At 54.0% G+C, this 15,019-nt stretch overlaps 2 protein-coding genes and 1 long non-coding RNA gene across 11 annotated transcripts in view; 2 read left to right on the forward strand and 1 right to left on the reverse strand.

Moving 5' to 3' along the window:
* The window catches only part of HDAC7 (histone deacetylase 7), a 37,211-nt gene extending 35,946 nt beyond the window's left edge, over positions 1–1,265 (forward strand). For all 8 annotated transcript variants that reach the window (XM_042246805.1, XM_042246807.1, XM_060414085.1 and 5 more), the window contains one exon: positions 36–1,265. In XM_042246805.1, coding sequence (XP_042102739.1) covers positions 36–81 — 46 coding nt within the window. In that variant the 3' untranslated portion in view covers positions 82–1,265. The remainder of the gene's footprint in view (positions 1–35) is intronic.
* On the reverse strand, positions 1,237–9,898 carry SLC48A1 (solute carrier family 48 member 1). The gene is made up of 3 exons (XM_015094704.4): positions 9,648–9,898; positions 4,038–4,205; positions 1,237–3,428 (listed from the first exon to the last, which is right to left on the reverse strand). The coding sequence occupies exons 1-3, from the start codon at positions 9,781–9,783 to the stop codon at positions 3,292–3,294; spliced, it is 441 nt and encodes a 146-aa protein (XP_014950190.2). The 5' UTR covers positions 9,784–9,898; the 3' UTR covers positions 1,237–3,291.
* Positions 9,899–10,006: 108 nt separating this feature from the next.
* LOC114113993 (uncharacterized) lies at positions 10,007–11,081 on the forward strand. 2 transcript variants are annotated; one of them, XR_003588809.3, is made up of 3 exons: positions 10,007–10,177; positions 10,277–10,589; positions 10,804–11,081. It is a non-coding gene; the product is annotated as an uncharacterized LOC114113993 (long non-coding RNA). The 2 variants fall into 2 exon arrangements; XR_006059322.2 differs by having other exon boundaries at positions 10,277–11,081.
* Positions 11,082–15,019: the final 3,938 nt, after the last annotated feature.

Raw genomic sequence — 15,019 nt, forward strand, 5'->3', positions numbered from 1 at the left:
GCCCTCTGGCAGCACCAGCCTTGTCCCTCTCCCAGGACCTCAGGGCAGCTGGTGGAGGAGGAGGAACCCATGAATCTCTGAGGCTCCAGAACGGATCTGCCACCCGCTGCGCCCTCCCCACCCCACCCCGTGGACCTGGTTCTCCTCCAACTTCTGGCAGCAGTACCGGTTCCCGGGGTCTTCAGAGATCCTTCGGGCAGGTAGTCGGGGCCAGAGAACAGCCTTGACAGTCACCCCAAGGACCCCGAGAAGGCCGGGGGTCTAGGACAGGGACCAGAGGACCTTGGAGGAGGCAGGCTGCGCAGCCAGCCGGGCCCTGGTAGGCCTCTCTCCAAAGCAGAGTCTACCCCTCTGGGTCCCGGCCCCTAGCTGGGCCCGGCTCCTCAGGACTGCACAGAGGAGGACTGGCTCAGCTGGGCCCAGCCCGTAACCACTATTCTAGGCTCTGTAGACCCCGGACTTTGCACACAGCCCCAGGCTTCACACAGAAATGTGAACGTGGCCTCTGCCAGAGAGGCCCTTCCTAGGCTCTGGGGGCTGGAGTCGGGGGAGGATGGTTAGGAGGAACCGAGGGGTCCCGTGTCCCTGGGTGCAGGGGAGTTCCTCCTCTCCTGCTCCCTCGGATGACTCTGGAAGCTTCCTCCCCATCACGGGGCAGTGAGGCAAAACCCCCTCTGAGAGCAGGCACGGCAGGCCTCCCATCTGGCCCCGCCCCTGTCAGAGGACTCCCTGCGTCGACCATCTCAGTGCCCTGGTGGAGCAGACAGGTGCTCTTGGAGTTCGTGCTTCCTGATCCAATGGTGCCAAACTCTCATCTCTCCTCAGAAGCACGGCATGACCCCCCCAGGGCTCCCTCAGTCACCATGCCCCTCTGTGAGCCTTCTCTCTTTCTGGGGTCTCCTAGACCCCAGCTGACTTTTGCCCTACATAGGACTAGCTTGGCTGAGGGGAGAGTGGGTGGGAGAGTGGATGGAAGACATGGGGGAGGGGGAGGCTACCCTGGCACAGTCTTCGAGGCTTCTGGGGTTGAGGCCTGGGGCCAAGAAGGAAAGTATTTGTGTGTATGTGTGTGTGTGTGTGTGTGTGTGTGTGTGTGTGTGTGTGCGTGCATGCATGCACGAGTGAAAGAGTAAGAGGGAGTGTGTGTGTGTGCAAGCGTGCGTGTCTTCCGCAGGACCACTATACCCTGTGTATGTATGCATGTTTTTGTAAAAAAGAAAAAAATGGAAAAAAATCTGAACAATAAATGTTTTATTTGCTTTAAAGGTGCATGTGAAAGGGCCTCTGGGGGATGAGGGGTGGGCAGTGGGCCTACAGCTACACAGCAGTTTATACCTGATTTGATGTGGAAGAGAAGGGACAGGTTGGGCTGGGAGGCAGCTCCCTCCAGCTCCTTGATCTGTGGCAGCTGCCTTGCAGGACGAATCCATCCTGAACCCACCCTGGCTGTCCCCGCCTACCCCACCTCTGGGTAACAGTGAGGCGGCAGCTCTGGGTCCACAGACAGAGGACCGGTTAAGGGGTGGGGGACATGGAGGCCTGCAGACCCACTCACTCGGTCTTCCCTAAAGAGTCTCAGTCCCAACCGGGACTGGCAAGTCATGTCAGGTAAGTCACATCACCTCCTGGGGCCTCTGTTTATCAGCTGAAGTCTCCTGAAATAGACACTGTTGGTTCAGGCCTGCTCTGATGTACCTTGACTCCTTAAGCATCTACTGAGCCTAGAAGAGAGAGCGGTGAGACGACAGGACTGGGCACGCTCACCCACTGTGAGGTGCTGGGGCTGCCGGCGCCTGTCTTTACAGTTCTGAGATGGCCAGGCTTCTTCAGGCAGCAGAAGCAGCAGCCTCATTAGCTAGGATCTGGCCCCAAGTCTTCAGAGCCTGGAGAACACAAGGAAAGCATGTCCATCCTTCTGTCCTGGCCTCTTGGGCGACAGGCACTCAGTCCCATAGGCATTGCTGAAGCTGTGCCCGGGGGCATTCTCACCCTGGCTGGGGGTTTGCTGAGGGGGCTGGAGGAGGAGTGCTGGCCTTGGGGTTCCCCCATGGGGAGTCCTTCAAGTGGGACCAGAGGGAGAGAACTTCCTCTGTTACGGAAATGGCTTAATGAGACAACTGGAGAGCCCTCCCGTCCCCACCCTTCCCAACCACTGCTCCCACAGTCCACTCTGCAAGAAAGCACTGGAGGCTGGCTGATATGAATGGCTGCTGTGCTTCTGCTGAAGTGACAGGGACACAGATAAGGCAGAGAGCCGAGGGGCAGGACACGTCGGGTGGGAAAGGGGTGGGCCGTGCAAAATGGCAGCCGAAGAAAAGACTGATGTAGCCCCTTCCCCCCGGGTGCGGTGAGCCCTTGGGCCAGTGTACAGGTAGTAAAGCAGATTTTGTCCTTCGGAAGGGAGATTTTGAAAGATAAAAAGCTCTCATGAAGGGCAGCTGGCAGGGGCGGTACGAGGGCACGTCTGGGGGCTGCCGTGACTCAGGTGCCAGGAGGAGCAGGTGTGAGAAGACGGGAAATGTTGGGCTATAGAAGCCTCATTTGAGAGTTGCTTCTAGCCCAATCTGTGCTGCCCCCTTCCCCAAAGCCCTTTGTGGGGCAGGAGCACCTCCCCCAAGACTGTGAGTCTGGCCTCATTTGGGGCTTCCTGCTCTGATATGCGTGGTGAAAGGGCAACGGCTCTAGCACAATCTTGGAGCCAGCACTGTGGGAACAGGGTGGGGAGAGGGACGCTGAACTCCCCGCAGGTCCCCAGGCCTTGGGAAAAGAGCCAATGTCACCCACCCCTGGGACCAATGAGTTCAACTACCTGACACTTGGGGGACACAAGGATGGGGGTGCTGGGGTAGGGGGTTGAGAAGCCTTTACTAGAGATCCCTTATTTGACCTGACCTCCCCAGGGTCCCACCCTGCCTGAGGGAGAGGGCCCAGGGCCGCAGAGACCATACTGCCTGCCCCTGGGCCCCAGGCACGGCCCCCACTGCCTCCACTGTTGCCCTGGCCTGCTTACAAAGACTGCCCACCGAGTGCTAAGAAAATAGATCCACATTTTAAAGGTCTAAAGCTGCCCTCCAGCCAGGCTGATGAGCAACATGGCGGGGCCCCTCCCCACAGCACCCAGGGCTCCCCCAAAGGGGACAGGACAGCTTCACAAACACCATCCGTTCTCCTGCTGTAGATTTTCCGCCTCAGTTCCAGGGTTCCCAGGGGGTGTACAAGTCCGCCTGATGTCTCAGAGGCTGAGTCCAGGTCCTGAGGACCGTCAGGGTGCAGAGCCCTCATCCCGTGGGGTCAGAAATCGCTGAGGATGCTAATGTCAGCAAAGTCAGCCCGGTAGCGGTGGGCGTAGAGGCTAAGCAGGAAGGCCCACTTGAAGGAAATGAAGCTCCAGACACAAGAGAGGTAGTAGCTGTTGGGGTCTGTGAGGCCTGCAGGGCAGAAGAATCCAACTGTGACTCAAAAGGACCTTGCCCTTGACCCCTAGCCACCATGCCACAAGCCCCAGGCCATTCTTCCCCAGTCTCCAACAGAGGCTGAACCGATCCAGTGGAGAGATTAGGTGTAATAGAGGTTCCGGAGCGTTCAGAGTTTGCTAGCAGGAAGCAGTGGGGATGCAGTTAGGTCAGGGCTGGCTAATCACAGGTCTGTATCATCATCCACCCTGCTATTGTAACACTGACCTTAGACCTCTACTTTCCAATCTGCTTCAGCATCGGAGCGGGCAGGAAGGGCCTTTGGCTACTTGCTTACTGCAGCCACCAGGGGGCGCTCCTATCCCGGAGCTGGGTAGGAGACTTAAAGGTGCTGCTAACCGCACACTCCTGGGTGCTGACTGCAGCTCACACTTCCCCCTTCTAACCCAGATGTTTGGGGCGGGGGGAGCCCATTCTCCACACTTTAACAATGAGAAAACCTCGGTACGGGGAAGTTAAGAGATCTGCCCAGTCCTGTGGGCATAAACGTTGGATGTAGCAAGGTAATCTGGGGTCTGTTCAGCGGCCCACCCATACTCTCTCTGCCCCGGCGGAAGCCCTTACTCTGGTGTCCAGTGATGGCCAACACCAGGAAGGTGCAGAACGTGGCGACGGAGACGGCCGAGAAGAGCACGCCCACGAAGAAGAAGCCGCGCAGTCCCTTGAGCCACGTCCTCCAGTAATCCTGCATGTACATCACGTGTGTCACCAGCACCCACAGCGCCAGCACACCTGCCGGGGAGAGACCGAAGGAGGCTCAGGCAGGGCCCTTTTGTCCTCACATGCCGACCCCCAGGGCCTGCAGGTCCCCCCAGACCAGACTGTTCTCACAAAAAGGCAGTAAGGCAGGAGGGGCCTTTTCTCTGTCCCTGTGGAGCGGAGTTTGCTGGAGACCACAGCGGCCTGTGATATAAAGAGGACACGGATGCAAAAGCAGCTGAGTCTGGCTGCCTTCCAGCAAGCCAGACATTAAAGAGATTTGCAAAAATATGAAACCATGTCATTCTTCTCCTTAGTTTTTTGTTTGTTTTGGAAAACATTTCTTACCAAAAAAATGTTACTTATCACAATGTTATTTTTAGTATTATAGTTTAAAATGGTTAAAAAATTTTAATTCCTCAGTATTAATTTCTAATACTGTATTATTGATAGATATAACCCACATCAACACAATTTCCTTGGGATTTCCCCATATTTTAAGAGCATAAAGGGGTCCTGAAGTCAGAAAGTTTGAGGACCACTGCAGTCCATGGACAGAGGAGCTTGATGGGCTAAAGTCCATAGGGTCACAAAGAGTCAGACATGACTGAGTGACTAGCACTTCTGATGCTCCTGTTCCCCCACCTTCAGAAGCCACCACCACCACCACATTGAAAGGCTAATGGCGTGGGCAGTGGGGCTCTTCCCAAACTCCATGTATTGGTTTTATGGGTTGGGGAGGCCTAGTGGTAAAACCCCCAGGACCATCCAGTGCCCAAGTGGCCTTCTTCTTGCTCTTGGCCAGACTCCATTTTATTTACTTATTTGGCTGTGCCATGTGGCATTCAGGCCTGTAGTTCCCTGACCAGGGATCAGACCCCGGCAGTGGAAGCGTGGTGTCTTCATCACTGGACTGCCGGGGAAATCCCCTGAGGCCTCCATTTCCCAAGTTGTTTGCTGAAACGGCAGGCTAGTTGCCCCCAGCCAGTCCTAGGTTTGCCCTCTGGGCCTGGCTGGGCTCTTCCCCTCCAATGCCAGCTGCCAGTCAGCCAATACAATGAGTGCCCTCTGTGCCAGGCGCTGCCTGCCACTGCAGCCCAAAGAGAGAAGCAAATATTAATTCCATTGGCAAAGGTCTGGGGCAGAGCTGCAGGGTCCCGACAAGGGAGGAATGAGGAATGAGGCAGAGTCAGCTGTGTGGAGGTTGCTGTATCCTGAGAGTCAGGAGGCTTTTCAGAAAGTGAGCCGCACACACTACATGCAGAGGGGCACTGGAAGGCTGGGGAAAGTGGTGGTCAGCTCTGGCAGGGGAAAGAGGGAGGGGACGCAGATAGGGAGATCTGGGTAGGGGAGAGTGCTTTGACTGAATCTACGATATTTAAGGGAGTTCACTAAATTGTCTATCCCTTTTTATGTGCCTGAAATATTTCATAATATTTTTTTAAGTTGGGGGAAAATAAGAAGGTGGAGTGGGAGTTATCACAGATCTCTACTCTGGGAACCACCTCAGAAGCTGTCACAATTTAGGCAGCCTGGCAAGGGACAGAGAACCACGAGACTGCCAGCCAGGAAGCCTGGGCTTGGCACTGCGGGGCTGCTCGTGACTCTCAGAGCCTCCACATCTGAAAGAAGGGACGCCCGAAGGTCCCACCAACCTGGAAACTGGGTGACACAGGGCTCCCCGCTAATGAGGACTCACCTCCGCCGACACCTGAGGCTTCCTCTCCCAGGATGTTTGACCCACGCTCTCCCAGCTCGGCCCCGGCTCAACCCCCACCTCCCTCAGGGGTTAGGGGCCTGGAATGTGGCCCTAGAGTCAGGTCAAGCCAGGACAAGCATGTCCTCATCCCTGCCTAGGCAGGAAGTGGGTCCAGGCCAGAGAAGGACAGAATACCAACCCCCCGGCTTCTGCATACATCTTCCATGATCTGAATGGATGCTGTGCTAGTCACCCTTCCCAGAAGTCTTTCCCAATCATCTCACGTGCATCCTAAGTGTTCACTGGGGGAGCTGTTTGATTTCTTAAAGGGCCCTAGGAAGGAAGGATATTGTCACCATGCACATCCAAGGAGCCATCAGATGGGCACCTCTGTGACAGCTCCACTTGCCCTCTGTCACCTCACTGTGCCATGGAGGGGCTGAAATAGACGGCTCTCTGAGGTTTTACACTTGAAGATTCTGGAAGCCAGCTTAGGGGAAAAATAAGGAGGTCAGAGCGATTCCCCTGTGACTCAGCAATTTCTGGGTTAGGAAATGCTGAAATAAGGGCCTGTGAGATGCCCTCTCTTAGTCCACTAGCTGCGCTCCAGCGGTGCCTCCCAAATACCCATGTATCCACCCCCACATCCACCCATGTAGCAAAAAGGGCTGAGCAGGAGGAAAAGGAAGACGACCATTTGGGGTGTTCCAGATCCCAGCTCTCCGTTAATAAGCAGGCACAACCTGCCCCCACCTCTCACTTCCCCTGCTCACAGGCCTGGCCTCCAGATAAACACCAGCCACATCTGGAAGCAGGCCCATCCCCACTCACCCTGGTTCCTGCCTCTGTCCATAGAAGAGGGACCAGCCCTAACTCCACCCAGGTGGTCAGTGAGGCAGCAAGAGCCCCCGGGGTTCCTCCCTCGCCTCAGCCCTGCTCCCTTCCCTGGGACACTGACTGCAGGAAGCCTGGTCTGCATGACTCAGGGCAGAGCGGATAGTTTCCCAGGTCCACCCAGCTGCGTGTCCATGCCAGACCTCACTCCTTGCTCCAGCCCACCTGCCTCAAGGAGTAGGGCCCTGCTTGGCTCGGGGCATTAAAGGCACACAGCTGGTCAGTGAAAGAACCCCCAGCGGCTGGGTTACAGGTGAGGAGCCAGGAGGAGCCCAAGGGGGCCCACAGGGAAACGCAGACGAGTGAGCCACTGAAGCTGGGGCCCATCTGTTCCCCCACCCTTCCCCTACCACTGCTTCTCTCACTCACAGCTCACGGGAAGAACCCAGAGCCTGCTAGACACCCAGCCAAGCTTTCCAATCTTACTCTCTGTTTTGGTCTACTAGACCTAGAGTCAGTCAGTCTTCTTCCCAAGGGTTCCCAAGCAAAACCATTTATCCAGCTTCTCCTCCAAGTCACTTCTTCCCAGACAACCACCAGGATCGGGGAGAGTGGGTCTCCACCCAGGCACATTTTCCCAGGGGCTCCAGGAAACCAGCACCCCCCAGCAGCCCCACCTGGCACACAGGGGAAGGAGTGCGCTGGGGCTGCCCTCTGGTGACTCGGCAGTTTCTGAAAATGCCGAGTCAGAAGTGGGGTGCCCTCAAATCTGCTGATGATTCACCCCCAAAAGAGGAAGAGGCTGACTGGCTGCAACACTCTCAGCACCCATTCACATGGAGCGGGCGTGTGGCCCTCACTGCCCCTCCCCCCACCTGCCACGCTGCTACCACGAGGGCCACAACCACGGCAGCCACTACCACCATCACTGGGCATCTTGGGTTCTGCCGAGGCTGTCAGGGAGGTGCCAGGATCCTGCCCCAGCTGTTGCTGCCCTCACACCTCTCTCCGCAGGAGCTCCATAGCTGGCCTGTCTCGGAGGCTAAGGGAGGTCTTCAGGGAGGGAGAGAAGGCAGGACTGGGTCAGAGGGAAACCCTGGGACTCCCCAGGGCTGCCACCCAACAGGAAGCTGCAAGATGGGTGATTCAGGGAGAGGACAGACAGCTGTTACATTCTAGACCTGAATGGGGGCCTCACACAACACGCCTGTCGGCAGCATCTCCTCCCATTCCTAACAGAAGAGGAAACTGAGCCCAGGAGGCATCGATGTGCCTGCGGTCACACGGCTCGGTGGGGCTCACTCCATCAGGTCAGACTCCACACACCCAGCTCGGATTCCAGGGGTGGCCCTTCCTCCTCACCCCCAAGCAGCTCCCTCCTGTCAGGTCTCATCAGGGCAACCCCTGGGCCTCGCCTGAGGAGTCACCCCGCCATCCAGAGGGGAAAGCAGCAGGGCCGAGGGAAATGGGAATACTCTACTAGGACAAGAGAACCAGGAGGAACATGGCAGGCAGGGGAGAGCGGGGTGCAGAGCGGAAAGGGGCCAGGGGTCCTTAGATAACTGAGCAGAGGTGGGCAAGCTGGCCCCCAGGAGGACAGGAACCCACAGGTGGGGAATCCAGGCGGGCATGAGGAGCAGCCCAGCAGGGCACCCACTCACCCTTCCTTGGAGACCCCCAGTGCTCGGCTTGGCATTGCTTAGGCTGCGGTAACCTGTGCCTCTCTTACAAGGCAGAAACCCCACCTCCATTCCTCCTCTATCCAGACAGTAGTCAGTAAGCTTCAGGGCAATGAGCAAATCTAGTTATTTTTAGTTAGTCCATTTAGGGCTCTTTTGGCAGAGTTTAGTTGCCAATAAGATCATCCTAATGTAGAAGCATTATCCTCACATGTACTTTTTTCCCAGAGTGCTTTCCCACACATATTATTTTATGGAGCTGTGTAACCCTGGGTAAGCTATTTATTTACACTAAGCCTCAGTTTAAGCCTGACCTGTAAAATGGACACAGGAATAATGCCTAACTAATTAAGGATTAAATGAGATGGCGGAAGCAGTTTGCTTAACAGTTTGCCCGACAGATAGAAAGCGCTTAAAAAAAAAAAAAAGGTGAGCAAGTAGAAAAAATGTTTCTTCTTCTCACCGACTCCACAACATAGACAGGTTAAGAACATGCCCAAAGAGGCAGAGCGAGCACAGAGCGTTGGTAAGCACGGGCTCCACCAGCGCGCTGACGTTCTCAACACCAGTGCTAGCCTCCTCTGCCCTACTGGGGGCACAGAAAGAGAGGCTGGCGGCGTTTAACGGACCTTGGCCCAGGAGCCACAGCAGAAGGGTGGCACAGAGAGACCGACGTGGTGGAAAGAAAACGTCAGTTTCCCTCAGACCCCTAGCGCAGTCCTGAGTCCCCGCCGAGGACTCTGCCGGGGCTGGGCTCCACCCTAGAAGGAGGCAGCCGGGCTTCCCCGAGAAACCCAGCCCTCCTTTCCACTGACTCCCTCTCCGCGCTCACCCAGCCTCCAGGGAAGGGGCGCGGATCCCCCAGAACAAGTGCCTGTGTGTTTGGGTGTCTTCACACCTGGCCGCCCATAGGAGGTGGCGAGGGCAGCGGGCGCACAGGGGCGCTGTCACCGAGGCACAGGGTGGAGGGCGGACGGGCTAACCTGGGGGCTGCGGGGCTGGTGAAAACGGCAGAGGCGGGACGTCGGGGCCCCGGGCTTGGGGCGGGCATTGGGTCCCCGAGGCCCCCTAGGGATGCCCAGAAGCCCTGGCCCACGCGGGGCCTGCTCTGCCCACGGCCAGTCTTGAGTAAACACGCCACCCACTCCCCGGGGAAGCGCCGCCCGGGAGGAGCTTCCCGGAGCAGCCGCCGGCGCCTCCCCGCAGCCGGGCGCCCGAGCCGCGGGAGCCGGACCCCAGCGCCCCCCGCGCGCCCCGGGGTACCTGCGAGCCCCCCCATGGCCGCGGTGCCCGGCTGTCTGTAGACCACCGTCCAGACGAGGAAGATGGAGAAGCCGGCCACGGAGCTGAGACCCGAGTAGGCGGCGCGAAGGCCGAGCTGCAGGCGGGACGGGGCCATGGGGCTGCGGGCTGCGGGCGCCGGGCGCGGAGGGCGAGCGCGGCCGCTGGTCACAGGTGCAAGGCCCGGAGCCGGAGCGGGGAGCCGGGAGCCGAGCCGGAGCCGCCGGCCGCCCGCGCTCCGCCCCCGGCCCGCCCCCTGCGCCGCCGGCACAGCGCCCTCCCCGGCCGGAGGCCGCCCGCGCCCGGAACCACCGCGGCGAGCGCGTCCTAGGCTCGCCTGCAGTCTGCGGCCTGGATCTCTTGGGGATGCCGCCTAAAAGGGCAGGTTCCGGGGCCCGTCGTCTGAGCTACCGTATCGGGATATTTAGGCCTTGGCGGGGCCCGGAAACACTCAGCTCTACAAACCAGCTGCGGTGTTTGCCTTTAAAATTTATGACGTTCTCGTTTAAAATGTAAGATGTAAATTTCTCGTTAAAAATCAATTATAAAAAATTAAGATATAGGAAATTACACGGCGAATATGATTGCTTTCTCGCCTATCTATCCATCAGGTTCCCTCCTCAGGCGTTAAGCAGTCTCAGCAGATGCTTCTCTCGGAACCCTTCCGGTCTTCCTTCCCGTCAAGGACAGCTCCTTTCTCTAATCTCCACAAGCGTACCCCTCCCACCCAAAATCTACCGAACGCCACTTCATCAGAGTCAGACAAACCCAAGAAGAGACTGGAATCTGTAGCAGATGTATACTGAGCTACGGCTGCGGGCCCAGTGCCATGCTGGGGGCCCGCAGAGAAGACCAGAATGTAGCCCATGGAGCCCTCAAACATTTATAATATAGTGGAGGAGGCTCATCGCATACTGGCAAGAAGTGAGTATCCAATATACCTTGTATTTATTTCTTTCCCCTGCTGTAGCAAATTACCACAGATCTAGTGGCTTCAAACAACACACATCTATTATCTCACAGTTCCGTAGGTCAGGCGTCCAAAAATGGAACTCAGAGGGCTAAAGTCTAGGGGAGGGCAGGGCAGCCTTCCTTTTGGAGGCATGAGGGGGGAAAGCTGTTTTCTTGCATTTTTCAGCTTCTAGAGCTGCCCACAGCCCTTGATTCCTGAGTGTCTTCAAAGCCAACTCCATCTTCAAAGCCAACAATCACACCACCTCGACCTCTGCTTCTGTCCTTACATCGTCTTTTCTCTCACTACCTCTGCTGCCTCCTTCTTTTCCCTTATAAGGACCCTTGTGATTAAAAACCTGGATAATCCAAAGTAATTTCCCCATTAAGATCCTTAACTTAATCGCGCCAGCAAAATCCCTTTGGCATGTGAAGTAATAAATTCACAAATTCTGGGGATCAGGACACTGACATCTTGGTGGCCCATTATTCAACTATCACATCTCTCTGGAATGTCATCTCCACGAACAGCATCTGTGCCTCTTTCATTCACACCAACATATAAAAGAGTTTCCGACATTTCAAATCCCCTTGGTAAACATTTGTTGAATGGATGAATGTGAGTGAATGAAGGTAAGAATTAAATAACAATAAAGGAGATCATACACAAGAACTCTAGTCAGGACATGATTAGTTGCCAAGTGAATGATGTAAACCGCATTTGTCACACTTTTTTTTTTTTGGCTGCACTGGATCTTTATTGCTTTTTCACAGGCCTTCTCTAGCTGCAGCAAGTGGGGGCTACTCTTCCTTGGGGTGCAGGGGCTTCTCATTGTGGTGGCTTCTCTTGTGGAGCGCAAGAGAAGAAGGCTCTAGCGTGCCAGCTCAGTAGTTGTGGCCGGGGCTTAGTTGCTCCAAGGCATGTGCAGTCTTCCTGAGACCAGGGATCTAACCAGAGTCCCTGCATTGACAGGCAGATTCTTATCCTCTGAGCTACAAAGGAAATATTTGCTTCACTTCTGAATAGCCTGGGGAGCTTCTTTAAAAAAAAAAAAAAAGACCCCAGAATCCACCCCTGCCTTATTAAGTTTGAATCTTGGAAGTATATATATTTTTAATGAGAAGTGATTTCAATTTGGTGAGCTCGGTGTCCAGCCCTCCTTTGGGAGCTGCTGATGGAGGGAGACACTGCTGGCTGTTCCGAGGAGGGAGCAGGCCCTGTGGTCCAGAGTGCACTGCCGTGGATGACGTCAGAGCTGGCCTGCGGGGTAGCACTCCATGCGGTGGGAGCAGCCTGGGGGACAGCCCAGAAGGAAGAGATAACGTGGCAGGTTTGGGAACCTGTAAGCAGTTTGTGGTCTGTGGGTGATGTCAAGGGTTTTGAGGTTGGAATTATTCTGAACGAAAATGGCCTTGCTTGCTCTTCTTAGAAGGTTTCCCCCTCTCTGTGGAGCCAGGGGAGGGAAGTAACAGTTCTGTGTTTAAGAAATGTGGCCAGGGTAATAGTGTGAGGATGAACTTCCTTTGAGAAGACCAGAAAGCAGAGAGGCCATTCAAATCCTTCATCTCCCTATGCTTTAGTTGTCCCATCTGTAAAACGCAGGCAGCTGTGTTGTTCGCGTCAAAGTATTTTGTGATGAGTCAGTGCTTAGAAGAGTAACTAGTATGCAGTAGGTGCTTCATAAACGCCAGCGAGTATGGTTAGTAGCAGCGGAAAGGCTATGAGGGCAACAGATGGTGAGGGGAGAATGAAAGGTGGTTCAGGCTGTCAGCGAGAATGGGGAAGAGGGAACTGATTCAAGAAATATTTATGCTATTTGAACCGTAAGGTCAGGTAGCAATTAACTAGCTGGGCAGATAGAAAGGAGGAGAGCAAAAATATTTATGAATGCACATGTCAGGACTAATGGAGAGGAGTGAACAAACTCGTTACACTGGAGAGTGAGGTTGTGCAAGAAAATAACGAGAGATAATTATGTAACAGTAGCTTGGGCCCAGGATATAACACAAGAAGGTTAAAAGCAGGCTGAAACTTTGGCTTAACTGTGAAAGCAATAAGGAGCTGTTGAAGAATTTCATGCTCAGATGCGGTTACCACTTACTTACTATGTCACATAAGTAGGTTTCCCCTAACTCAGGAGAACTTTCTGCCCAGAGGAAAATAATTTTCTATATCTGCCCTCTCTACACTGGTAGCTACTGGCCACATAAATTTGGTATGTACCTAATATGACTTTTGAACTGTGGTGGTGGAAAAGACTCTTGAGAGTCCCTTGGACTGCAAGGAGATCCAACCAGTCCATCCTAAAGGAGACCAGTCCTGGCTGTTCATTGGAAGGACTGATGCTGAGGCTGAAACCCCAATACTTTGGCCACCTCATGCGAAGAGTTGACTCACTGGAAAAGACTCTGATGCTGGGAGGGATTGGGGGCAGGAGGAGAAGGGAATGACAGAGGATGAGATGGCTGGATGGCATCACCAACTCGATGCACATGCGTTTGGGTATACTCCCGGAGTTGGTGATGGACAAGGAGGCCTGGTGTGCTGCGATTCATGGGGTCACAAAGAGTCGGACACGACTGAGTGCCTGAACTGAACTGCACATGACTGAAGAACTAAATTTTTAATTGATTTTAATCTAAATGGCCACACATGGCTTATTGTTGTTCAGTTGCTCAGTTGTGTCTCTTTGTGACCTCATGGGTTGCAGCGTGCCAGGCTTCCCTGTCCTTCACTATCTCCTAGAGTTTGCTCAAACTCATGTCCCTTAAGTCAGTGATGCCATCCAACCATCTCACCACCACCCCTGTCATCCCCTTCTCCTCCTGCCCTCAATCTTTCCCAGCATCAGGGTCTTTTCCAATGAGTCAGCTCTTCACATCACGTGGCCAAAGTATTGGAGCTTCAGCATCAGTCCTTCCAATGAATATTTAGGTTTGATTTCCTTTAGGATTGACTGGTTTGGTCTCCTTGCAGTCCAAGGGACTCCCAAAAATCTTCTCCAGCACCACAGTTCAAAGGCATCAATTCTTTGGTGCTCAGTCTTCTTTATGGTCCAACTCTCACATCTGCAATGACTGCTGGAAAAACCATAGCTTTGATTATGCAGCTTTTTAATATGCTGTCTGCTGCTGCTAAGTCGCTTCAGTCGTGTCCGACTCTGTGAGACCCCATAGACGGCAGCCCACCAGACTCCCCCGTCCCTGGGATTCTCCAGGCAAGAACACTGGAGTGGGTTGCCATTTCCTTCTCCAATGCATGAAAGTGAAAAGTGAAAGTGAAGTTGCTCAGTCATGTCTGACTAATAGTGACCCCATAGACTGCAGCCTACCAGGCTCTTCTGTCCATGGGATTGTCCAGGGAAGAGTACTGGAGTGGGGTGCCATTGCCTTCTCCAGTATGCTGTCTAGGTTTAATATACTGTCTAGGTTTGTCATAGCTTTTCTTTCAAGGAGCGTCTTTTAATTTCGTGGTTGCAGTTACCATCCAAAGTGATTTCGGAGCCCAAAAAATAAAATCTGCCACTGTTTCCACTTTTTCTTCATCTGTTTACCATGAAGGGTGCCTAGTGGCTAGTGGCTACACATGGCTAGTGGCTGCCATATTAGACAGCACATTAGACAGTACAGGAACCTCTCAGAATCTCTGCTGCTCTATTTGTAGGGTGGGAATGAATGATGTATAATCACCTTGTTACAGCAATTGAGAAATATTGAGATGCCGAAGTTAAAGTACTCAACTCTGTAATCTGACAAGTTATTATTTCCATTTTTGAAATTGTTGTTATTGTTATTACTGAACAGGGATAGCACAACAAAAACCATGTCTTAGGAAAGATTATTTAGACTTTAGTATCAAGTTAGATTTGATGGGAAAAGAAAATTGTAGAGGGGAAAGCATTCACAATGCTATTTTAATGGATATGATGTGGGATAAAGATCTTATCTGCGGACTTTCCTGGTGGTCATTTAGACTCTGAGCTCCCAATGTAGGGGGCCTGGGTTTGATCCCTGATCAGGGAACTAGATCCTATATGCCACAACTAAAAGATCCTGCACACCGCAACAAAGATTGAAGATCCTATATACCACAACTAAGACCTGGAGCGGCCAAAAAAAAAAAGATCTTACCTGGAGAAAGGCCAGGAGAAGGGGAAAACATGGGAGGATTATGAAGTTGCAAAGCACACAAGTGTGCATCACACATGCTCTTCTCCCCACATCAGCTTCTTTTCCAAGGGGCTTTCAGAGAGTGAGCTCTCATTACAATCCTAACTCAAGAAAACACCACCCCCCTCACCCAACATCCCTAAGAGAGGCAGCCACTCTCCCTGCCTGCAGCAGAGACCAGCAGTGCTCACCATGAGCATCTCTTTTTCTGGCCCATGACCTACTGAATTGGA

Source organism: Ovis aries, chromosome 3, assembly GCF_016772045.2.
Source record: "Ovis aries strain OAR_USU_Benz2616 breed Rambouillet chromosome 3, ARS-UI_Ramb_v3.0, whole genome shotgun sequence".
NCBI classification, from domain to species: Eukaryota; Metazoa; Chordata; class Mammalia; order Artiodactyla; family Bovidae; genus Ovis; species Ovis aries.